Source organism: Carcharhinus amblyrhynchos, chromosome 7, assembly GCF_965287045.1.
Source record: "Carcharhinus amblyrhynchos chromosome 7, sCarAmb.v2.hapA, whole genome shotgun sequence".
NCBI lineage: Eukaryota > Metazoa > Chordata > Chondrichthyes > Carcharhiniformes > Carcharhinidae > Carcharhinus > Carcharhinus amblyrhynchos.
Window position 1 is genome coordinate 21,041,952 of NC_137330.1, and position 21,949 is coordinate 21,063,900.

The 21,949-nt window shown below is 44.8% G+C and overlaps 1 protein-coding gene across 1 annotated transcript in view; it reads right to left on the minus strand.

Annotated features, from left to right (window-relative positions):
* Positions 1 to 12,711: 12,711 nt before the first annotated feature.
* The window catches only part of fam83b (family with sequence similarity 83 member B), a 48,783-nt gene continuing 39,545 nt past the window's right edge, over positions 12,712 to 21,949 (minus strand). Inside the window, exons 3-4 of the mRNA XM_080192019.1 lie at positions 19,262 to 19,386; positions 12,712 to 15,570 (exon numbers count right to left, since the gene is read on the minus strand). Coding sequence (XP_080048145.1) covers positions 13,404 to 15,570; positions 19,262 to 19,386 — 2,292 coding nt within the window. The 3' untranslated portion in view covers positions 12,712 to 13,403. The remainder of the gene's footprint in view (positions 15,571 to 19,261; positions 19,387 to 21,949) is intronic.

Consider the following 21,949-nt stretch of genomic DNA (forward strand, 5'->3'; position numbering starts at 1 on the left):
GCTTAGAGGAGCCCAGAGTTCTCACAGGCCTAGAGGAGGTAACAGGAAGAGAGACAAGATCGTGCAGGAATTTGAATACGAACATTTTAAAATTCAAGTAGAGGTGTTGGTGCACTGGAAGCTAGAAAACACAAGGGTGATGGGAGGACAAAACACTTGAAGAATGATTCTCCTAAAAAAATTCAAAGTGCTGATTGGGCGGGAAAATTAGTCTAAATTGTTTTTTCAGTGGGAGTTCAGACTCGAATCTCTCACACTTACTCTGGAAAGGTTATAATTGTGAATATCATTAAAAGCTTAGGGGGGGGTGGTGGAGAAAGCAGCGGGGGGGTGAAGACAGGGCCTATTCACACCAGAGTCCAACAGTTCCGGGCCTCTGCACACGCGCAGTGGCCTCACATGGTCAGCCCTCCGATCATTGGCCAGCCTGGGATCCCCGCAGTGCTGCCCCTTGTGACGCACCCAAGGCCCGATCATGGCCTGCGCAAGCATTCCAGGGCCAGCCCTGACGACACCGCCCCCCCCCCCCCCCCCCCCTGCCATCACTGGCCTCCTTCCAGGCCCAACCAATCCCAATGCAGAGTGGCAGTGGCACCCTCCCACCAATCGCCAAATACCCTACCTACAATTGGCCACGCCCCCTAAGCTCAGCCCTATTAGAAGCAGTCCCAATGTGGGAAATTTGTTGGCAGGGCCGGACATAACCCTTCACTGGCCAATTACTGCCAATAGGCAGCCGAGCCTCACCACAGAGGCTCCTGCAGTTGGTCATTTGCCATGGCAGCAGGAAGAATTTAGGCTCCTCTCCTGCTGTTTCCCCAACACCACATCACCAGTCCTGCTATCGTTTCCCCCCCCCAACTTCCCCCCGGCAGCCAGCCAGCCAGCACACCAGCACGGGGCTGGGAAAACAGAGCTCATAGATTCAGGGCAATGATGAATTTGGGAAGAAAAGCAACACATGCCAGGTTTCTCCTTCAAGGCACCACACCAATGACATTTAGAAGGAACGCTTGCATTCATATAGCAGCCTAATTGCAGCAGGTCCCAAAGCACTTTACAGCCAATGGAACGCTTTCTGATGTGTGTCACTATTGTAATGTAGAAACATGGCATCCAATTCATACACAGCAAGCGCCCACAAACGGTAATGTGGTAACGTGCAGACAACCTGTGTTTGGTTATACTGATGGTGATATCATCTTTAGGAAATAACTTTCTGAAGCACAAGGTGCGGGGGTGGGGGTGATGGTGGGAGAGTGATCCAGCAGCAGCTCCCTGCAGGGTGAATAGAGTTAAAATTGCTTCAATTGTTTAAATAAAAAGGGCGACAGTGTGAACTATAAATGTTTAACATAGAACATAGAACACTACAGCACAAACAGGCCCTTCGGCCCACGAGTTGCGCCGATCACATCAATGCCTACCAATCCATAGACCTATCTATAACCCCCAATTCCATAAAACCCCATATACTCATCTAGAAGTCTTTTAAAAGACCCCAGCGAGTTCGCCTCCACCACCACTGACGGCAGCCGATTCCATTCACTCACCACCCTCTGAGTGAAAAACTTACCCCTAACATCACTTCTGTACTTTCCTCCCCGCACCTTAAATCTGTGTCCTCTCGCAGCGACCATTTCAGCCCTGGGAAATAGCCTCCAAGAATCCACTCTATCTATTCCTCTCAACATTTTATAAACCTCTATCAGGTCGCCTCTCAACCTTCATCTCTCCAGGGAGAAGAGTCCCAGCTCCCTCAACCTATCTTCATAAGGCATGCCTCCCAATCCAGGCAACATCCTTGTAAATCTCCTCTGTACTCTTTCAATAGCTTCTACGTCCTTCCTATAGTGAGGCGACCAGAACTGCGCACAGTACTCCAAGTGAGGCCTGACAAGGGTCTTACAAAGTTGCAGCATTACCTCCTGATTCCTAAACTCAATCCCTCGATTAATGAAGGCCAGTACACCATACGCCTTCTTGACCACATCCTCCACCTGCGAGGCCGATTTAAGAGTCCTGTGGACCCAGACCCCAAGATCCTTCTGCTCTTCAACACTACTAAGACTCATGCCCTTGATAGTGTACTCGATCATCCCATTGGTCCTGCCAAAATGGGCGACTACGCACTTATCCGCGTTGAAGTCCATCTGCCACTTCTCCGCCCAGTCCTGCATCCTATTTATGTCCTGCTGCAACTTCTGACATCCCTCCAGACCATCCACAACACCACTGACCTTCGTGTCATCGGCGAACTTACTAACCCATCCCTCCACTTCCTCATCTAGGTAATTTATGAAAATGACAAACAGCAAGGGTCCTAGAACAGATCCCTGGGGCACTCCACTGATGACCGACCTTCATGCAGAAAAAGACCCATCCACAGCCACTCTCTGCCTTCTGCATGCAAGCCAGTTCTGGATCCACAAGGCCAAAGCCCCCTGGATCCCATGCCCTCTCACCTTCTCAAGAAGTCTTGCATGGGGGACCTTATCAAACGCCTTGCTGAAGTCCATGTACACCACGTCCACTGCACTTCCTTCGTCAATGTGTTCAGTCACATTTTCGAAGAACTCAACTAGGCTCGTAAGGCACGACCTGCCCTTGACAAAACCATGCTGACTATTTCTGATCATTCTAAACTTCTCCAAATGCTCATAAATCTTGTCCCTCAGAAGCCTCTCCATCAGCTTACCAACCACTGAGGTCAGACTCACCGGTCGGTAATTTCCCGGGCTATCTCTGTTCCCTTTCTTGAAAATAGGAACCACATCCGCAATCCTCCAATCCTCCGGAACCTCTCCCGTCTCCATTGACGACGCAAAGATCATCGCCAGGGGCTCTGCAATCACCTCCCTCACCTCCCACGGTTTCCTGGGGTACATCCCATCTGGTCCCGGCGACTTATCTATCTATGTTTGTTAAATGGAGGGCATGGTTCCTATTATAACAATCCTCCTACAACTTTGTATAATGATGCTAGGGTTCTCTGAATATACTGCATCTGGCTCCTTTCACAGCCTTGTTCTTCTCTCACAGCGACAGGATGTATGGAGATCTCACCAAGACAAATTTGGTTAAGTTTAAGAAACAAAAAACAGGAACAGGCTCTTAGGCCCACCAAGCCTGCTCCAATCGCGTTGTCCTATCTAGATCAATCTGTATCAATCAAGTCTGTATCTATTGATTCCCCGCCTGTTCATGTGTCTATCCATATAAGTCTTAAAAGTCACTAACATGTCTGCCTCAACCATCTCACTTGGCAGTGCAATATAGGCCCCCACCACCCTCTTGTAAAAGACTTCCTGCATGTCTCTACTGAACCTTTCCCCCTTACCTTGAACTTGTTCCCCCTTGTAATTATCATTTCTGCCATGGGAAAAAGCTTCCAAATATTCGCCTTATCTATGCCCCTCATAATTTTATAAACTTCTGTCAGGTTGCTCCTCAGCCTCTATCTTTCTAGGGAGAATAATCCCAGTTTATTCAATCTCTCCTCATAGCTAATACCTGAATACCAGGCAGCATCCTGGTAAAGTTTTTCTTTATTCCCTCCAAAGCCAGGCAGTGTGGTGGCCAGAATTGGACACAGTATTCCAAATTTGGCCTAACCAATGTTTTATATAACTAACATAATTTGCGAACTTTCAGATTTGATGCTCCAGCCAATGAAGGCAAGAATGTCATGTGTTTTCTTCACCAGCTTTTCTACTTGTGCTGCCACTTTTAAGGATCTGTGGACCGACATGCCCAGATCTCTCTGTCTGTCTATGGTTCTGCAATTTATTTTGTAGCTCCCACCTGAATTGGATCTACCAAAATGCATCATCTCACATCTGTCCGGATTAAATTCCGTCTGCCATTTCTCCACCCAATTTTCCCAGCTATATCTTGCTATGTTTTCTGACAATCTTCATAACTGTCCACAACTCCAGCAGTCTTAATGTCATCAGCAAACTTGCTAATCAGATCAGCTATGTTTTCTTCCAAGTCATTTATACACATTACAAACAACAGATGTCCTAGCATTGATCCCTGCGGAACACCACTAGTTACAGATCTCCATTCAGAAAAATACTCTTCCACCGTTACCCTCTGTCTTTTATGGCCAAACCAGTTCTAAATTCATCTAGCTAGTTCACCCCTGATCCCGTGTGACTTAACCTTTTGTACCAACTACCATGAGGGACTTTGTTAAATGCTTTACTAAAGTCCATATGGACAACATCTACAGCTCTTCCCTGATCAAACATTTCTGTGACTTCCTCAAAAAACTCAATCAAATTAGTGAGACATGACCTCCCTCATATAAAACCATGCTGTCTGTCAGTAATAAGACCATTCAGTTCCAAATGTGTATAGATCCTATCCCTAAGAATCTTCTCCAACAATTTCACTATCACTGATGTCAAGCTCACTGGCCTATAATTACCCGAGATATCCTCAGTACCCTTCTTAAATAACGGGACAACATTGGTGTCCTTCAAACCTCTGGGACCTCACCTTTGATGTGGCGATGCCAGCGTTGGACTGGGGTAAACATCAGGTTAAAGTCCAACAGGTTTATTTGGTAGCAAACGCCACTGGCTTTCAGGGCTTTGCCTCTCACCTGACGAAGGGCAAAGCCCCAAAAGCCAGTGGCGTTTGCTACCAAATAAACCTGTTGGACTTTAATCTGGTATTGTGAGACTTCTTACTGACCTTGCCTGTGGCCAATGTGGAAACAAAGGTTTCTGTTAGATGCCCAGGAATTTCATCTCGTCTCCCTTAGTAATCTGGGATAGATGCCATCTGGCCCTGGGGATTTGTCTACCTTAATGCTTTTTAGCACACTAACACTTCCCCCCTCATTATGACTTGCTCTAGAGGGTTTACATAGCCCTCTGAGACACCATTAATCAACTTGTTCTTCTCCTTCATGTGTTCTACCTTATACAACATTGGCTTAGATGATCTGTGTCTTTGCTAACTATTAACCCTAGTTTAGCTTTTATTGTATGGTGGAGCAGACTCAGTGGGCCAGATGGCCTACTTTTGATCCTAACTTTATTCGAGTAACTCTACACAAAGATGTGCCTCAAAGAACATAATTCATGTGTGTGGTATTGATACCTGAATGGCAAGTATTCTTCACATTAATGTCACCCACCTCCTCTTTGGGTGAAGATTAGGTGAAGCAGCAATGTCCAGTCATAATCAGATTCCCTGCCCATGGTCAGTCTGACCCTGGTAATTATTCATCAAAACATTCACCAAGTGCTGTGATTTTTTTTAACTATGAGGCAGGAGGAGGAAGCAGGTCCCAACTCTACCTCAGCCAGCATGGAAATCAAACCCCATGCTCTTAAGGATCAACAAGCGCATCCATGCGCATCCACAAGAAATGGGTGAGACCCTAAATGAATATTTCTCATCAATATTTACTGTTGAGAAAAGCATAGATGTTAGGGAACTTGGGGAAATAAATATGATGTTTTGAGGAGTGTATATATTACAGAGAAGGAGGTGCCGGAAGTCTTAAAGCGCATCAAGGTAGATAAATCCCTGGGACCTGACGAAGTGTATCCCAGGATATTGTGGGAGACTAGGGAGGAAATTGCTGGTCCCCTAGCCGAGATATTTGAATCATCAATAGTCTCGGGTGAGGTACCTGAAGATTGGAGAGTGGCAAATGTTGTGCCTTTGTTTAAAAAGAGCTGCAGGGAAAAGCCTGGGAACTATAGGCCAGTGAGCCTCACGTTTGTGGTGGGTAAATTGTTGGAAGGTATTTTGAGAGACAGGATCTACAGGCATTTAGAGATGCAAGAACTGATTAGGGACAGTCAGCATGGCTTTGTGAGTGGAAAATCATGTCTCACAAATTTGATTGAGTTTTTTGAAGGTGTAACCAAGACGGTAGATGAGGGCAGTGCAGTTGATGTTGTCTACATGGACTTTAGCATGGCCTTTGACAAAGTACTGCATGGTAGGTTGCTGCATAAGGTTAAATCACATGGGATCCAAGGTGCAGTATCCAAATGGATACAAAATTGACTTCTTGACAGAAGACAGAGGGTGGTTGTAGAGAGTTGTTTTTCAAACTGGAGGCCTGTGACCAGCGGTGTGCCTCAGGGATCAGTGCTGGGCCAACTGTTATTTGTCATTTATGTTAATGATTTAGATGAGAATATGGGGGGGTGCATGGTTAGTAAGTTTTCAGATGATGCCAAGATTGGTGGCATAGTGGACAGTGAAGAAAGTTATCTCCAATTGCAACAGAATCTTGATCAATTGGGCCAGTGGACTGACGAATGGAAGACGGAGTTTAATTTGCATTTTGGTAGATTGAACCACGGCAGGACTTACTCAGTTAATGGTAGGGCATGGTAGCTCCTTGAAAGTGGAGTCACAGGTGGACAGAGTGGTGAACAAGGCATTTGGCATGCTTGGTTTCATCAGTCAGGACATTGAAGACAGGAGTTGGGACAACTTGTTGAAGTTGTATAAGACATTGATAAGGCCACACTTGGAATACTGTGTGCAATTCTGGTCACCCTATTATAGAAAGGATATTATTAAACTAGAAAGAGTACAGAAAAGATTTACTAGGATGCTACCGGGACTTGATGGATTGAATTATAAAGAGAGGCTGGATAGACTGGGACGTTTTTCTCTGGCGCATAGGAGGCTGGGGAGTGATCTTATAGAGATCTTATATTTACCTTCGAAGTTTAGACCTCATTGTTCCAGCGGATCAGTCAAAGAGGTGATTCTTGTGAGGAGAGCTGATAGATAAGAGTGTTGATTCTTAACTTACCTTTTTCTCCCAGAGATTTTTCTAGCGAACCAGAAGTAGATCCTAGGGAGACCTTTGTTTTTGCCCAATAAATTTGAACGGGGAGGAAACCCAAGACGCTACACATGTAAGGTCTCCCGCCCTCTCCCTCCTCTAACCTGAAAAAAAATTAGAAAGTTTTTTTCTTTTTCTCTTTCACTTCTTAGTTAGCAGGGATGGCAGTGTAGGCACTGCAATGTTCCTCCTGTGGGACGTTTGAGGTGAGGTGTCCCAGCTGAGTACACCTGCATGAAGTGCACCCAATTCCAGCATTTGAATTGAAGTCCGTGTTAGGGAACTGGAGCCGGAGCCGGAACTGGAACTGGATGAACTCAGGATCATTCGGGAGGCAGAGATAATTAAAGAAAAAAGCTACAAGGAGGTAGTTACTCCTAGAAATAAGGATACTTGGGTGACTGTTAGAAGGGGTAAGAAGAAATCAGTTCAGTGATCCCCTGTGGCCGTTTCTCTGTCTAACAAGTATACCATTTTGGATACTGTTTGGGGTGGGGGCCCGACTCACCCGGGTAAGCCAGTCTGCCCCTATTGCTCAGAAGGGAAGGAGGGAGAGGAGGAAAGCATTAGTTAGAGGGACAGGTAGGAGACTCTGTGGGAACGAGAGAGAATCGCAGTTGGTGTATTGCCTCCCTGGTGCCAGGGTCTGTGATGTGTCAGATCATATTTTTGAGAGCAGTTGAACACTGGCTGCAGGGACGGTGCAGAAGGGAGGGATTCAGATACCTGGATAATTGGGGGAGCGAGCTATCTTGGATCTGGTGCTATGTAATGAGGCGGGTAGAATTAGGGACCTTGCGGTGAAGGATCCTCTTGGGGAGAGCGATCATTGTATGGTGGAGTTTCTGGCGCAGATGGAGGAGGAGAAAGTGGGTTCCTGGACACGCGTCCTTTGTTTGAACAGAGGGGAATACGGTAGGATGAGAGAAGAATTAGCGAATGTGGACTGGGGGAGTGCGTTGGAAGGTAGGTCTGCTGAGGAGCAGTGGAGGATCTTTAAGGAGATCTTTCTTGGTGCTCAGCAGAAATTTATTCCGATGGTCAAAAAGGACCGTAGGAGGAGAGGTAATAAGCCGTGGATAATGAAGGAGGTGAAGGAAAGTGTTAAATTAAAAGCGGAGGCGTTTAGAGTAGCTAAGAGTAGTGGGCGAGAAGAGGATTGGGAGAGGTTTAAATGTCAACAAAGATTGACAAAGAAGTTGATAAAAAAGGGTAGGAGAAACTATGAAGCTGGGCTAGCGCTTAATATAAAAAAGGATAGCAAGAGTTTTTATAAATATATAAAAAGGAAGAGGCTGGCTAGGGTGAACGTTGGTCCTTTAGAGGATGAGAAGGGGGACTTAGTGGTAGGGGATGGGGATATGGCTGAGGTCTTGAATAACTTTTTTGTTTCTGTCTTCACGGAGGAGGACGTGAATAATTTGCCGGGTGTTAGAGATGGAAAGGTGGTAGGACTGGAGGGTCTTAATGACATTACTGTTACTAGAGAGGCGGTGCTCGACAGACTGGAGGGGCTGATTGTGGACAAGTCGCCAGGACCGGATGGAATGCATCCGAGGGTTCTGAAAGAAATGGCGGAGGTTATAGTGGATGCCTTGGTGGTTATTTTCCAGACGTCGCTGGATTCCAGGGAAGTGCCGGAAGATTGGAAAACGGCTAATGTTACGCCGTTGTTTAAGAAGGGTGCCAGGCAAAAGGCAGGGAATTATAGGCCGGTTAGTTTAACGTCTGTTGTAGGTAAAATGTTAGAATCCGTCATCAAGGAGGAAATAGCAAGGCATCTTCAGAGGAATTGCTTGATAGTGCAGACGCAACACGGTTTCGTTAAAGGGAAGTCGTGTCTGACAAATTTACTGGAGTTCTATGAGGATGTGTCTAGGGCGGTGGATAGAGGAGAGCCGGTGGATGTGGTCTTTCTTGATTTTCAGAAGGCGTTTGACAAGGTACCTCACAAGAGGTTATTGCAGAAGGTCAGGGGGCATGGAGTTGGGGGTAGGGTGTTAGCGTGGATAGAGGATTGGTTGTCAAATAGGAGGCAGAGAGTGGGGGTCAACGGGTGCTATTCGGATTGGCGGATGGTGACTAGTGGAGTGCCCCAGGGGTCGGTGCTGGGGCCTCAGCTATTTACCATTTATATAGATGATCTGGAGGAGGGAACCGAGTGTAGGGTGTCAAAATTTGCTGATGACACCAAGATTGGTGGAATGGCAAATTGTGCGGAGGATGTGGAGAGTCTGCAGAAGGATCTAGATAGGCTGGGCGAATGGGCCAGGAAATGGCAAATGGAATTTAATGTTGGCAAGTGCGAGGTGGTCCACTTTGGTAGGAATAATGGTAGGAAGGGTTATTACTTACGTGGCGAAAAACTGCAGCAGGCGACGGTGCAGAGGGACCTCGGGGTCCTTGTGCATGAGTCGCAAAAACCCAGCTTGCAGGTGCAGCAGGTGGTCAGGAAGGCGAATGGGATGCTGGCCTTCATAGCGAGGGGGATTGAATATAAAAGTAGGGAGGTCTTGCTGCAGCTGTATAGGGCATTGGTGAGGCCGCAGCTGGAGTACTGTGTGCAGTTTTGGGTGCCGTTATTACGCAAGGATATTTTAGCCTTGGAGGGAGTGCAGAGGAGGTTTACTAGGCTGATGCCGGAGTTGAGGGGGTTGAGCTATGAGGAGAGGCTGAATAAATTAGGCTTGTACTCATTAGAGTTTAGAAGAATGAGGGGAGATCTCATTGAGACGTATAAGATGATGAATGGGATGGATAGGATAGAGGTGGAGAGACTCTTCCCGCTCAGAAAGGATAGTAGGACTAGGGGGCACAGCCTCAAGATAAAGGGGGGGCGGTTTAGAACGGAGTTGAGAAGGAACTTCTTCACTCAAAGGGTGGTGAATCTCTGGAATTCTCTGCCCGTTGAAGTGGTGGAGGCTACCTCGCTAAATATTTTTAAGACGCGGGTTGATGGGTTTTTGATAAGAGAGGGGATTAAGGGTCATGGGGAGAGGGCGGGAATGTGGAACTGAGCCACGACAGATCAGCCATGATCTTATTGAATGGCAGGGCAGGCTCAAAGGGCTAGATGGCCTACTCCTGCTCCTATTTCTTATGTTCTTATGTTCTTATTCTGGGGTAGGTGGGACCTCTACAAATGGGATGGTCTACACCTGAACCTGAGGGGTACCAATATCCTGGTGGGGGGAGATTTGCTAACGCTCTTCGGGAGGGTTTAAACTAATGCAGCAGGGGGATAGGAACCTGAATTGTAGCTCCGGTATATAGGAGGTTGAGAGTGGTGAGGTCATGAATAAGATTTCAAGGTCGCAGGCAGTAAGGTGGTTTGAGGTGTGTCTACTTCAACGCCAGCAGCATAAGGTGGGTGAACTCACAGCATGGGTTGGTACCTGGGACTTTGATGTTGTGGCCATTTTGGAGACATGGATAGAGCAGGGGCAGGAATGGTTGTTGCAGGTTCTGGGGTTTAGCTGTTTCAGAAAGATCAGAAAAGGTGGCAAAAGAGGGGGAGGCGTGGCATTGTTAGTCAGGGACAGTATTAAGGTGCCAGAAAGGACGTTTGATGAGGACATGCCTACTGAGGTAGAATGGGCTGAGGTTAGAAACAGGAAAGGAGAGGTCACCCTGTTGGGAGTTTTCTATAGACCTCCGAAAAGTTCCAGAGACGTAGAGGAAAGGATTGCAAAGATGACTCTGATTAAGAGCGAAAGTAACAGGGTAGTTGTTATGGGGGATTTTAACTTTGCAAATATTGACTGGAAAAGTTCAAGTACTTTAGATGGATCTGTTTTTGTCCAATGTGTGCAGGAGGGTTTCCTGACACAGTATGTAGATGGGCACAATTGAAATGTGGAGTTTATTCAAGGAACAGCTACTGCATGTCCTTGATAAGTATGTACCTGTCAGGCAGGGAGAAGGTGGTCAAGTGAGGGAACCGTAGTTTACTAAAGAAGTTGAATCGCTTGTGAAGAGGAAGAAGGAAACTTATTGTCAAGATGAGACAAGAAGGCTCAGTTAGGGCGCTTGAGAGCAAGGTAACAAGTTAGCCAGGAAGGACCTAAAGAGAGAGCTAAGAAGAGCCAGGAGGGGACATGAGAAGTCTCTGGTAGGTAGGATCAAGGAAAACCCTAAAGCTTTCTATAGGTATGTCAGGAATAAAAGCATGACTAGGGTAAGATTAGGGCCGGTCACGGACAGTAGTGGGAAGTTGTGCATGAAGTCCGAAGAGATAGGAGAGGCACTAAATGAATATTTTTCATCAGTATTCACACAGGAAAAAGACAATGTTGTCGAGGAGAATACTGAGATACAGGCTATTAGACTAGGTGGGATTGAGGTTCTTAAGGAGGAGGTGTTAGTAATTCTGGAAAGTGTGAAAATAGATAAGTCCCCTGGGCCGGTTGGGATTTAGCCTAGGACTCTCTGGGAGGGTACGGAGGAGATTGCAGAGCCTTTGGCTTTGATCTTTAGGTCATCATTGTCTACAGGAATAGTGCCAGAAGACTGGTGGACAGCAAATGTTGTCCCCTTGTTCAAGAAGGGGAATAAAGACAACCCTGGTAGTTATAGACCAGTGAGCCTTACTTCTGTTGAGGGCAAAGTTTTGGAAAGGATTATAAGAGATCGGATTTCTCATCATCTAGAAAGGAATAATTTGATTAGGGATAGTCAGCACGGTTTTGTGAAGGGTAGGTTGTTCCTCACAAACCTTATTGAATTCTTTCAGAAGACCAAAGAGGTGGATGATAGTAAAGCAGTTGATGTGGTGAACATGGATTTCAGTAAAGTGTTTGATAATGTTCCCCCACAGTAAGCTATTGCAGAAGACACAGAGGCATGGGATTGAGCGTGATTTATCGGTTTGGATCAGAAATTGGTTAATTGCAAGAAGACAGAGGGTGGTGGTTGATGGGAAATGTTCATCCTGGAGTTCAGTTACTAGTGGTGTACCACAAGGATCCGTTTTGGGGCTACTGCTGTTTGTCATTTTTATAAATGATTTGGATGAGGGCGTAGAAGGGTGGGTTAGTAAATTTGCGAATGACACTAAAGATGGTGGTGTTGTGGACAGTGAGGAAGGATGTTGCAGGTTACAGAGGGACATAGATAAGTGCAGAGCTGAGCTGAGAGGTGGCAAATGGAGTTTAATGCAGAAAAATGTGAAGTGATTTACTTTGGAAGAAGTAACAGGAATACAGAGTACTGGGCTAATGGTAAGTTATTTGGTAGTGTGGTTGAGCAGAGAGATCTCAGTGTCCATGTGCATAGATCTCTGACCGTTGGCCCCCAGGTTGATAAGGTTGTTAAGAAGGCATATGGTGTGTTAGCTTTTATTGGTTTAGTTTTATTAGTTTAGGAGCCATGAAGTCATCTTGCAGCTGTACAAAACTCTGGTGTTGCCGCACTTGGAGTATTGCACACAGTTCTGGTTGCCGCATTATAGGAGGGATAGAACATAGAACATAGAACACCACAGCACAAACAGGCCCTTTGGCCCACAAGTTGCGCCGATCACATCAATGCCTACCAATCCATAGACCTATCTATAACCCCCAATCCCATCTACTCATCCAGAAGTCTTTTAAAAGACCCCAGCGAGTTCGCCTCCACCACAACTGACGGCAGCTGATTCCATTCACTCACCACCCTCTGAGTGAAAAACTTACCCCTAACATCACCTCTGTACTTGCTTCCCTGCACCTTAAATCTGTGTCCTCTCGTAGCAACCATTTCAACCCGGGGAAATAGCCTCTGAGAATCCACCCTATCTATTCTTCTCAACATTTTATAAACCTCTATCATCTAAATCTAAAGCTCCGAGTTTGCAAACAGTGGAAAACAAAATGTCATTCAAGATAATATTAAATGATACATGTGATTTTAATTTAAAAATTCCCCAAAGGTTAACATCGTCCCCAGTTTTCACAAATCTCACTGTACAAAAAAATGTAACCGTAATTCAAAAACATTTCTACCGTCTTGGATTTAGCACTATTTTACAGAAAACAATGGCATATTGAAAAGTCTGTGTGGCTGTACCCATTGGAGATTTTAGCAACAGCCAAATGCCAAATAACCATTTTCGGCTTTAAGAAACAGCTTGAGTATTTTCTGCACTTCTGTTTTCCATCAATATTAATTTACAAAACAAGGCATTGCAGATACACTAAAAGCAATACACCACGGGAAAGATTTTGAACATAGGAAAGTGTGCATCCAATACATGAAATACAGGAAAGAGCAAGATGATCCTGCACTCTTAAATCTATTAAACTAGATTTGAAAATTCTAATCTTCTGAAGTTGTTTATTTTAAAGCAATCTAGAGCAGCCAAAGTTATTTCTCACTGTATCTTGTACATCATCATTGCATTCTACACATTGGGCTTGAATTCACATATAGTCATAGCTCACTGATAGTTGGTGCATTCTCAGTACTATTTCAATGCTGGTGTAATGTTATATAAAACTTGCCAGCACTTGTGAAAAAGAAAATAGTAGCATTTCAGAGGAATTTCAGACAAATGCACACAAATTATTTCGCAATGTAACAACAAGGGTATAGCTCATTGCTTTCTATGTTTGAATGACCCCACAAACCGCTGCATAAATTTTTCAAACTTATTTTCATTGTGGGGGGTTGCATGAGTTGAGAGGAATCTTGAATTGTGGCGTGACTGATTCCTGAGAACAGAGTTGTTGCTATCTGTCAACTTCACTGGCAGTGGAGTTGAGACAGTCTCTTCTGGTTTCAAGTTCTGCCTTTGCGTCATGTACACGTTCTCAAAACGGCTATACACTCTCCGTTCATTAGGATGGTGGCTTGATTTTGTGATGTTAATCTTGTTTTTCAACTCTTCAGGTTTCTGGTTATTTGCAAGTGAAGAGAGATTGGAACCTGGTTTCTCTTCCCTGTTACCTACGTCTGATTGTTGTTCCGTAGCAAATCTTGGAGCTGATGCATCTCCCGGACTCAAGGCATTCTTCCCCTGCAACTCAGCATGTGCATTTAGTTGTTCTTGGTTATTGGCCCGAGCAAATTTTGGAGTGTTTGTGGAAGTTGAAGATATGCTAGCTGTCTTTACTTTCTGCTCATTCCACATGTATTTTGCTATTTTTCTCCTTTCCTGCTGGTCACTCTCAGAGGTCAATGTATCAGTACTGCTATTCATATCGTTCGAAGCAATTGACCCTCTACTTCTAGATCCATTTTCTCTTTTATCGTGAGAGAGGTTGAGCAGAGATTTGATTTTCTCTGAACTTCTTCGAATGAAATTTAGATGTTGGTCAGGACCTTTGTCTTTCCCTAGATGCCACATCTTGGGAGATTCATTTCCCTCTGTATTAGTTAGAGAATGAATTGACAAAGTCCTCTTTGATGAATCAAACTTTGTTTTCGGTAATGTGAGGTGTCCCGATTCTTGGTAATCTGGTTCTCTGTTTTGATCGGTTAGATGCTTTCTGAAGCTCTGACTACAACCGTATTGGTGTCGGAGATTGGGTCTTTGATTCGTTTCTGTGTCATTGTGCAAATATGATGAAACACTAGATCGCTGCTCAATACCTGCCTGAGTTGGAGTTTTCAATTCATCTGATAAATGCTGTTTATCTGCATTAGACGATGAATAGCCAATACTGCTCAATGTTTGCTCTTGGGGTGTTACTGACCCCGAGTTTGCACCAATAGTTGAGACTGTTGATTCAGAATCGGGGCTGATGGCATCAGCCTGCCCAGTCACAGGAGTCCTGTAAACCAGTGAAGAACGCAGTCGGGAATGTGGCAAATTGGGGTTGGTTTTAATTTCCATTCTGTTCACCAATTCCAAACTTACTTGTGTCCTGAGACCTACTGAATTTTCAAACTTGTCCATTGTATTCACAGTGGTATTATCAAGTGAATCAGTGATGGAATTCGTTGGAGGTCCAACATTATCCTTTAGGTAGCTTTCAATTCTCCAGTTTCGTAAGCCCACCTTTTTCATATTTTCTAGGCTTGGCAGTTTGTGCGTGGAAGACAGGTGCAGAGTTTTAGGCCCATGGTATGTATTCCGAATATTCGAGCTCCTTTCGAAGTTTGGCGTTGGCCGGCTTTGCTTCAGACGCTCGAGAGCATTTCTGCTGGACATAAGTTCACCTCTCGATGAAGAAGTAACACTTTCATTCTCTTCAAGCAAATTCTGGTCACTTCTTTGAAATAAGGGTCTGTGCTTTGCTGATCTATTCAGCAAAAGATAGGAAGATGTTTCCGGCTGCTCACCAGCGTAACTATGTCTCTTCCAGTAATCGTTTCTCTCATAAGTCTGCAGACGACTGATTCTGTTGGCTGCATCCTGACCATTTATAATGGGAGGTCTAATATGTGAATTCCGTTGACTGAATTTATTATCAATATTGTTCCACTCATTTAGATGCATGTTTTGCCTTCCATTAAGTTTTTGGTACAATGTGTCAAGTGTATGCCTGTGGGGATTATTTCTATTGAATGGTCGATTCTGGCTAGATGATGAAGCAAACGATGAGACTGAATGCTGGTAGATTCCGGTGTTAAGACTACTTTGCCACAATGGTAGTTGCTTTCTTTCTCCCAATAATATAGAGTTTTCAGTTGAAAACATAGCAGGGATATCTGATCGAGCGTAGAGTGTCCGGAATTCTTCATCATAAGATTCTACCAACTGGCCGGTGATCACTTGTACCATACTGAGGTTTATCTTTTCATAGGACCACATGAAGCTGAAAATAAATAATTTATCTATTTAGTTGCAAAAAGATAAACAACCAGCAGATCAATAATTGGAAATTTCAAAGCTGTTAAAGAATGCTACAGAAACGAGTTGTACTTCATTTTTACTTTCAGTAACACAGTTGTGCTTAAAATACATCACAGATAGTGGGGAGTGAACTTAATATTCATGACTTTCTTTTCCTCTTGCGGATAACACATATCTTGAAGGTAATAACCTGCTGGTGATCCAGCCTCCCCTCCTGACTACCCTGTCAGTAATTCCCACCTGACCAACCTTGTAAATGATCTAATCTCCAACCACCCTTTCCCAAGTACTTGGACATGTCATCACTTCCCAACTCCATGCCCATCTTCCCTGCAATTCCACGTTTGAATCTCTCCAATCAGATTTCCATCCCTGCCATTGTACAAAAAAAAGCTCTGATCAAAGTCACAAATGACATCTTGTGTGACTGCAGGAAGCTAGTATTCCTCATCCTTTATCTTTGACATCATAAACCACACCAGCCCCTTTAGAGCCTGTCTTCCTGGGTGGGACTGCACTCATCAGATTCCAATCTTATCTACCTGATCATGACCAAAGAACCCCCTGCAATGGCATCTCTTCCTGCCCCTATCTCTGGAGTCCCTCCAAGTATCTATCCTTCATCCCCTCCTATATCTCATCAACATGCTGCCCCTTCATGGGAGATCAGCTGAAAACACAGGGTTAATTTTCACTTGTACGTCAATGATAATGAACTCTACCTCACCACCACCTCTCCCAATACTACTGAAAAAGATCAGACTACTTTTCTGACACTCAATATTGAATGAGCAGAAATTTCAAACTCTCATTTCCCCCCCTAGAAAATGTTTTCCCCAGCTACTGATTTAATCACCAGCACCCTAGTGTCGCATATAATCCAACCGTGAAATAAATACCCCACCACATGTCTGCACTGTCATTCAGACTGCTCTATTTCCACTTCTGTAACATCGCCTGGCTCCACTCCTGCCTTAGTTCATCTGCTGCCAAAACCTTCACTCATACCTTTGTCACCCCTATGCTTGATGCTTCCAAAGTACTCTGGCTGGTCTCCCACATTTTATCTTCCATGAGCCTGTGGTAATCCCAAAACTCTGCTGCCTGTATCCTTACTCATCCCAAATCCCTTTCACCCATCACCTCTAAACCTCTCCAACCTTTTTATTCTTTTCAGACGCTCCTTAAAACCTAACAATTTGACTGAGCTTCTGGTCACCTGTCCCAAAATTGCCATGTGTGATTCAGTGTTAAATCTCAATTTACAACAGCAGGGACTAAACACAGACTGTGTAACCGCTTTGCAGAACACCTTCTGTCTGTCCGCAAGCAGGACCCAGAATTTCCTGTCACTTGCCTGAAAGTGTCTCTCGTGTCCACATGTCCACCCTTGGACTGTTGAATGTTCCAGTGAGACCCATTGTAGACTGGAGGAACAGCACCTCATGCCAACATTATAGTTAAGAAAGCCCATTAACACTTCTACTTTCTCAGAGTCTCACCAGCTTTTACAGATGCACCATAGAAAGCATTCTTTCTGGTTGTATCACAGTTTGGTATGGCTCCTGCTCTGCACAAGACTGCAAGAAACTACAAAAGATCATCAATGTAGCTCAATCCATCGCACAAGCCAGCCTCCCATTCATTGACTCTGTTTACACTTCCTTCTGCCTCAGCAAAGCAGCCAGCATAACTAAGGACCCCATGCACCCAAGACATTCTCTCTTCACCTTCTTCCTTCAATGTGAGGTTATGCACTTTGGTAGAAATAATAGTAGGAGGAATTATTATTTAAAAGGCGAGAAGCTGCAGCATGCTACGGTGCAGAGGGACCTGGGGGTCCTTGTGCACAAATCGCAAAAACCCAGTCTGCAGGTGCAGCAGGTGATCAAGAAGGCGAATGGAATGCTGGCCTTTATAGCGAGGGGGATAGAATATAAAAGCAGGGAGGTCTTGCTGCAACCGTACAAGGCACTGGTGAGGCTGCAGCTAGAGTACTGTGTGCAGTTTTGGTCACCGCACTTGTGAAAGGATATATTGGCTTTGGAGGGAGTGCAGAGAAGGTTCACTAGGCTGATACTGGAGATTGGCCTATAAGGAGAGATTGAATAGACTGGGTCTGTACTCGTTGGAGTTTAGAAGGATGAGGGGGGATCTTATAGAGACGTATGAGATAATGAAGGGGATGGGTAGGGTAGAGGTAGAGAGATTCTTCCCGCTTAGAAAGGATAGCAGGACTAGACGGCACAGCCTCAAGATAAGGGGGGGACAGTTTAGAACGGAGTTGAGGAGAAACTTCTTCACTCAAAGGGTGGTGAGTCTCTGGAATTCTCTGCCCATTGAAGTGGTGGAGGCTACCTCGCTGAATATATTTAAGTCATGGGTAGATAGGTTTCTGATAGACAGGGGAATTAAGGGTTATGGGGAGAAAGTGGGAAAGTGGAACTGATCCACTTCAGATCAGCCATGATCTTATTGAATGGTGGGGCAGGCTCGAAGGGCTAGATGGCCTACTCCTGCTCCTATTTCTTATGTTCAGGAAAAAGATACAAAAGTCTGAGGTCGCGTACCAAGCAACTCAAGAAGAGCTTCTTCCTGCTGCTACCAGACTTCTGAATGGAGTTACCTTGTATTACACCCTAGCTATGACTGTAACACTACATTCTGCACTCTCGTTTCTTTCTCTATGAATGGTATATTTTGTCTACATAGCGCGGAAGGAACAATACTTTTCACTGTATGTTAATACATGTGACAATAATAAATCAAATCAAAATCAAACCACGCTACAGCCTTCTGGACTGAACATTGAGTTCAACAACTTCAGACCAAAACACACTCCTTCACCATCAGCCCATTTCCTTCAAATTATTTATTTATTGTAAAATATTTTATCTTTTGTCATTTCTTCCATTTATTCAGTTTTTTTTCAATTCCACCCCCTTTTTTAATCCCACTTTCCATCCTATTTCCTTTACCACTGTCTCTCCTCCCTCCACCTCACAGGGGCCATCTGTTACCTGTTCCAACTTGTCCTTTGACACACTGCTTCCTTTTGTTCAGCCATTATCACATTCAATGTGCCACTATCAGCATCCTTCTTGACCCAATCACCACTACTTACATTCCTTTTGTTTTTTTTTAAACCATGGCATCTTTGTCAATCTCTCCCTTGCCTCCACCTACAGCTCCCATAGGGCACACCCCCCCCTCCCCCACCCCCACCTAGAACAGGATAAATCTGATCCTATTTACAGTTGTCTTCAGCTCTGACAAAGAGTCAAAAAGTTAGCTCTGTTCCTTCTCCACAGACCAGCTGAGATTTTTCAGCATTTTTTGTTCTTGTGTCATGTTATCATGCTGAGGTCAATCTTCCATTAATGGCACTATATAAATGGAGCTGTTATTGCTTCAGGAGGATACACAATCTCTGAAACAGTATTCAGAGCCCAAACAAATGCCCTGTTATTCCTTAACCTCTGAGAAAGGCATCATTTGGGTTGATTTTAACTGAAATATTTGCTTATGTGACATAACTGTTATTTATCTTTGTTAACATGGTTAATATTTTATTCATGACTATCTTATATTTTATTGCCTCTAGTTTTAGTCTCCCACAAAAGTGTTGCATTTATAATTATGTAGCAAGTTACCTGTATGTTCCATATACCACGGTCTTACAGTCAACCAGAAGAAATTTCTCCATCATCCTTCCGTAGAATTTGCTTCCCGATCTGCAAAGGTAATCTATCCCCTTGACTGTCCGAACTCTGATGTTCTGTTAAAGAAGGGTGGTTGAAATTAGAAGGAGTTGTTTCAAGCCACTGGCATTGGACATTCAATAACAACAAACTGGAATGCATATTAGTCTATTAAATCTGTTAACAGTTAGAAATGAAATATTGTAATTAATAATCTGAGTACATCGATCATGTGAAAAAAACCTCCTTTATTCTCCCATAAATGAATTCCTGGCTTGGGTCACTGTCTGTGTGGACAAGGAGTTTGCACATTCTCCCCATATCTGTATGGGTTTACTCCAGGTGCTCCGGTTTCATTTCACACTCCAAAGGCGTGCAGGTTAGGTTGCGTGGCCATGCTAAATTGACCCTGGTTTTGGGGAGGAATAGCAGGGTAAATGTGGGGTTACGGGGATAGGGTTGGATTGTTGTTGGTGCAGTCTCGATGGGCTGAATGGCCTCCTTCTGCACTGTAGGAATTCTAGGATCCAAAGCTCTTGTCCCTCCACGATGTGTGGGCACTGGGGTGCCGGGGGGGGGGCAGATGTGGGGGGTGAGATGGCCTGGGACAGTTGATGATCAGAAGCCTTGGAGGAGAAAAGAGCCCTGGGGAGTGGGGGCAAAGAGGGTGGTAGGTCAAGGGAAGGTAAGGTAACTGGGAGCTGTACGATGGTGGGTTGGAGCTGGTGCACAGTGATGGCAAACTTGCTGAATCCACCAGGTGGGTGGGAAGGCACTTATGACATTCATCTCCTGCATTCGGCAATTCTCACCTGAGTTTAGCTGCCAGGTTTCCCCCAGAGGCAGGAAGTCCAGCCATGTCTTACTCAACATTTTCAATTTAGCTGTAGTGAGGTCTGCGGCCTCACTAGAATATTTAAAGTGCCAGCCCGTCTCCAGGGAGCATGCTGGTTGTCTGCCCACTGAAGCAGATGTGTTTCTATGACAAACAACAATGGTTTCATGGTCACCTTGAGAAATTAATTCCAGATTTTTTTTTAAATTGAATTCAAATTCCTCCGCCTGCTGTGGTGGGATTCAAACACAGGTCCCCATAGCATCACTCCACGTCTCTGGATTTCTAGTGCAGTGACAATACCATACCTCCCCCTTATCATTGAACCTCTTCCTCTTCTGATTGCTTTGCTGAACTCCTCCATTTGACCTGTAAGTGTAACTCAGAGTTGCTGGATGCTTACCATTTTAATCCCGTCCGACCTCTGTCCTCAGCCTCCTGTACTGTTCTAATAAGATTCAGGGTAAGCTCGAGACTCACCACCTCCTCTCTTAAGTTGGAACTTGTGCAGCCTTCCAAATGCAACGCGGAGTTCAATATTTTCCGATCAAAACCACCACTCCCAAATTTTCTACGCACCCTTAGTTCATAGGAGGGGACACAATAACTGACAATGAGGCTGCTTCACGGCCTACGCATCCTGCTGGCATCCCATTCTAGTAAAAGGGGAAGGAGATCAAGCATCACCATAGACTTTGTAGGAAAGCACTAGAAAGGAACCGCAACATGGCAACCCCGTGAAGAATGGGTAGGAGTGTTCAGACTGCTGTTATTTCTTTTTGAACAGTCCGTTCAGGGAAGGGCCTGCACTCGTGGAGTTGAGGGGTGACCTTATTGAGACATTTGGGATTCCCAGGGGGCTTGACAGGGTAAATCCCCTCGAGAGGGCCCAGGATCAGAGGACATAATGTCAGGGAGCAGTCGTCATGGGAAGAGGATGCTGAGAGGGATTTGGGTAGCAGATGCCAAGGAAATTCAGGTTGTGGGTGGCTGCTGGCAACGGTAGGAGGTGGCTTCAGGCCTACACTCGGGATAATTTCTGCCAGCAGAAAAACAAAATGGCAGCCAGATTTGACATCATTGGGCCCTTCGAAGAAGAGGCAGAGAACTGGATATCTTATACAGCACATTATAGAGCTGATCTAGCAGCAAATAACACAATGACCTGTAGTACTGGTTTTCTTAAATACCATAGGGAGCAACAACATTGCTATTTTGAGAAGTTTGGTACAACTTGAAAAACTGGCTGAGAAGACTGACCAAGAATTGGGTGATGCATTCAAAGCTCATTTCACTCTAATGCCATTGATGGTAGCTGAGTATTTTTGATTCTATAAATGAGACCAACTCAAAGGGCAGTCCATTGTTCAATTTGTCGTAACTGAAGAGACTAGCAGAGCACAACGAGTTTGGAAAAATACTCCAGGATGACATATGGGACAGCTAGTTCGCGACTCCTGGCATAACGCAACAAGAGGACGTTATTGGCTGAAAATAATTTACAGTTTAAGTCTACACTCAAGATCACAACTTTCATGGAATTAGTCGCCAGAGAAGTAGTGCAATTGGATATCAGTGCCTGGGTTCATAAGGTTGCAGAAGTCCCCATGTTTCAGTGCTGCAAGTAGAAAACCACTGATGTGGCAGGATAGGCCACAAACAATAAAACTGCGAAACACAAGAGGCCCAATGTCACAAGCATTGCTGCACTTGTCAATTCCAGGCAAAGTCCAGAGAGAGACAACAGGAAGGTCCATACTGCACAGACAGCTGGGCCTGGCCCAGGGCAGGAGAAGGGGAAAGGG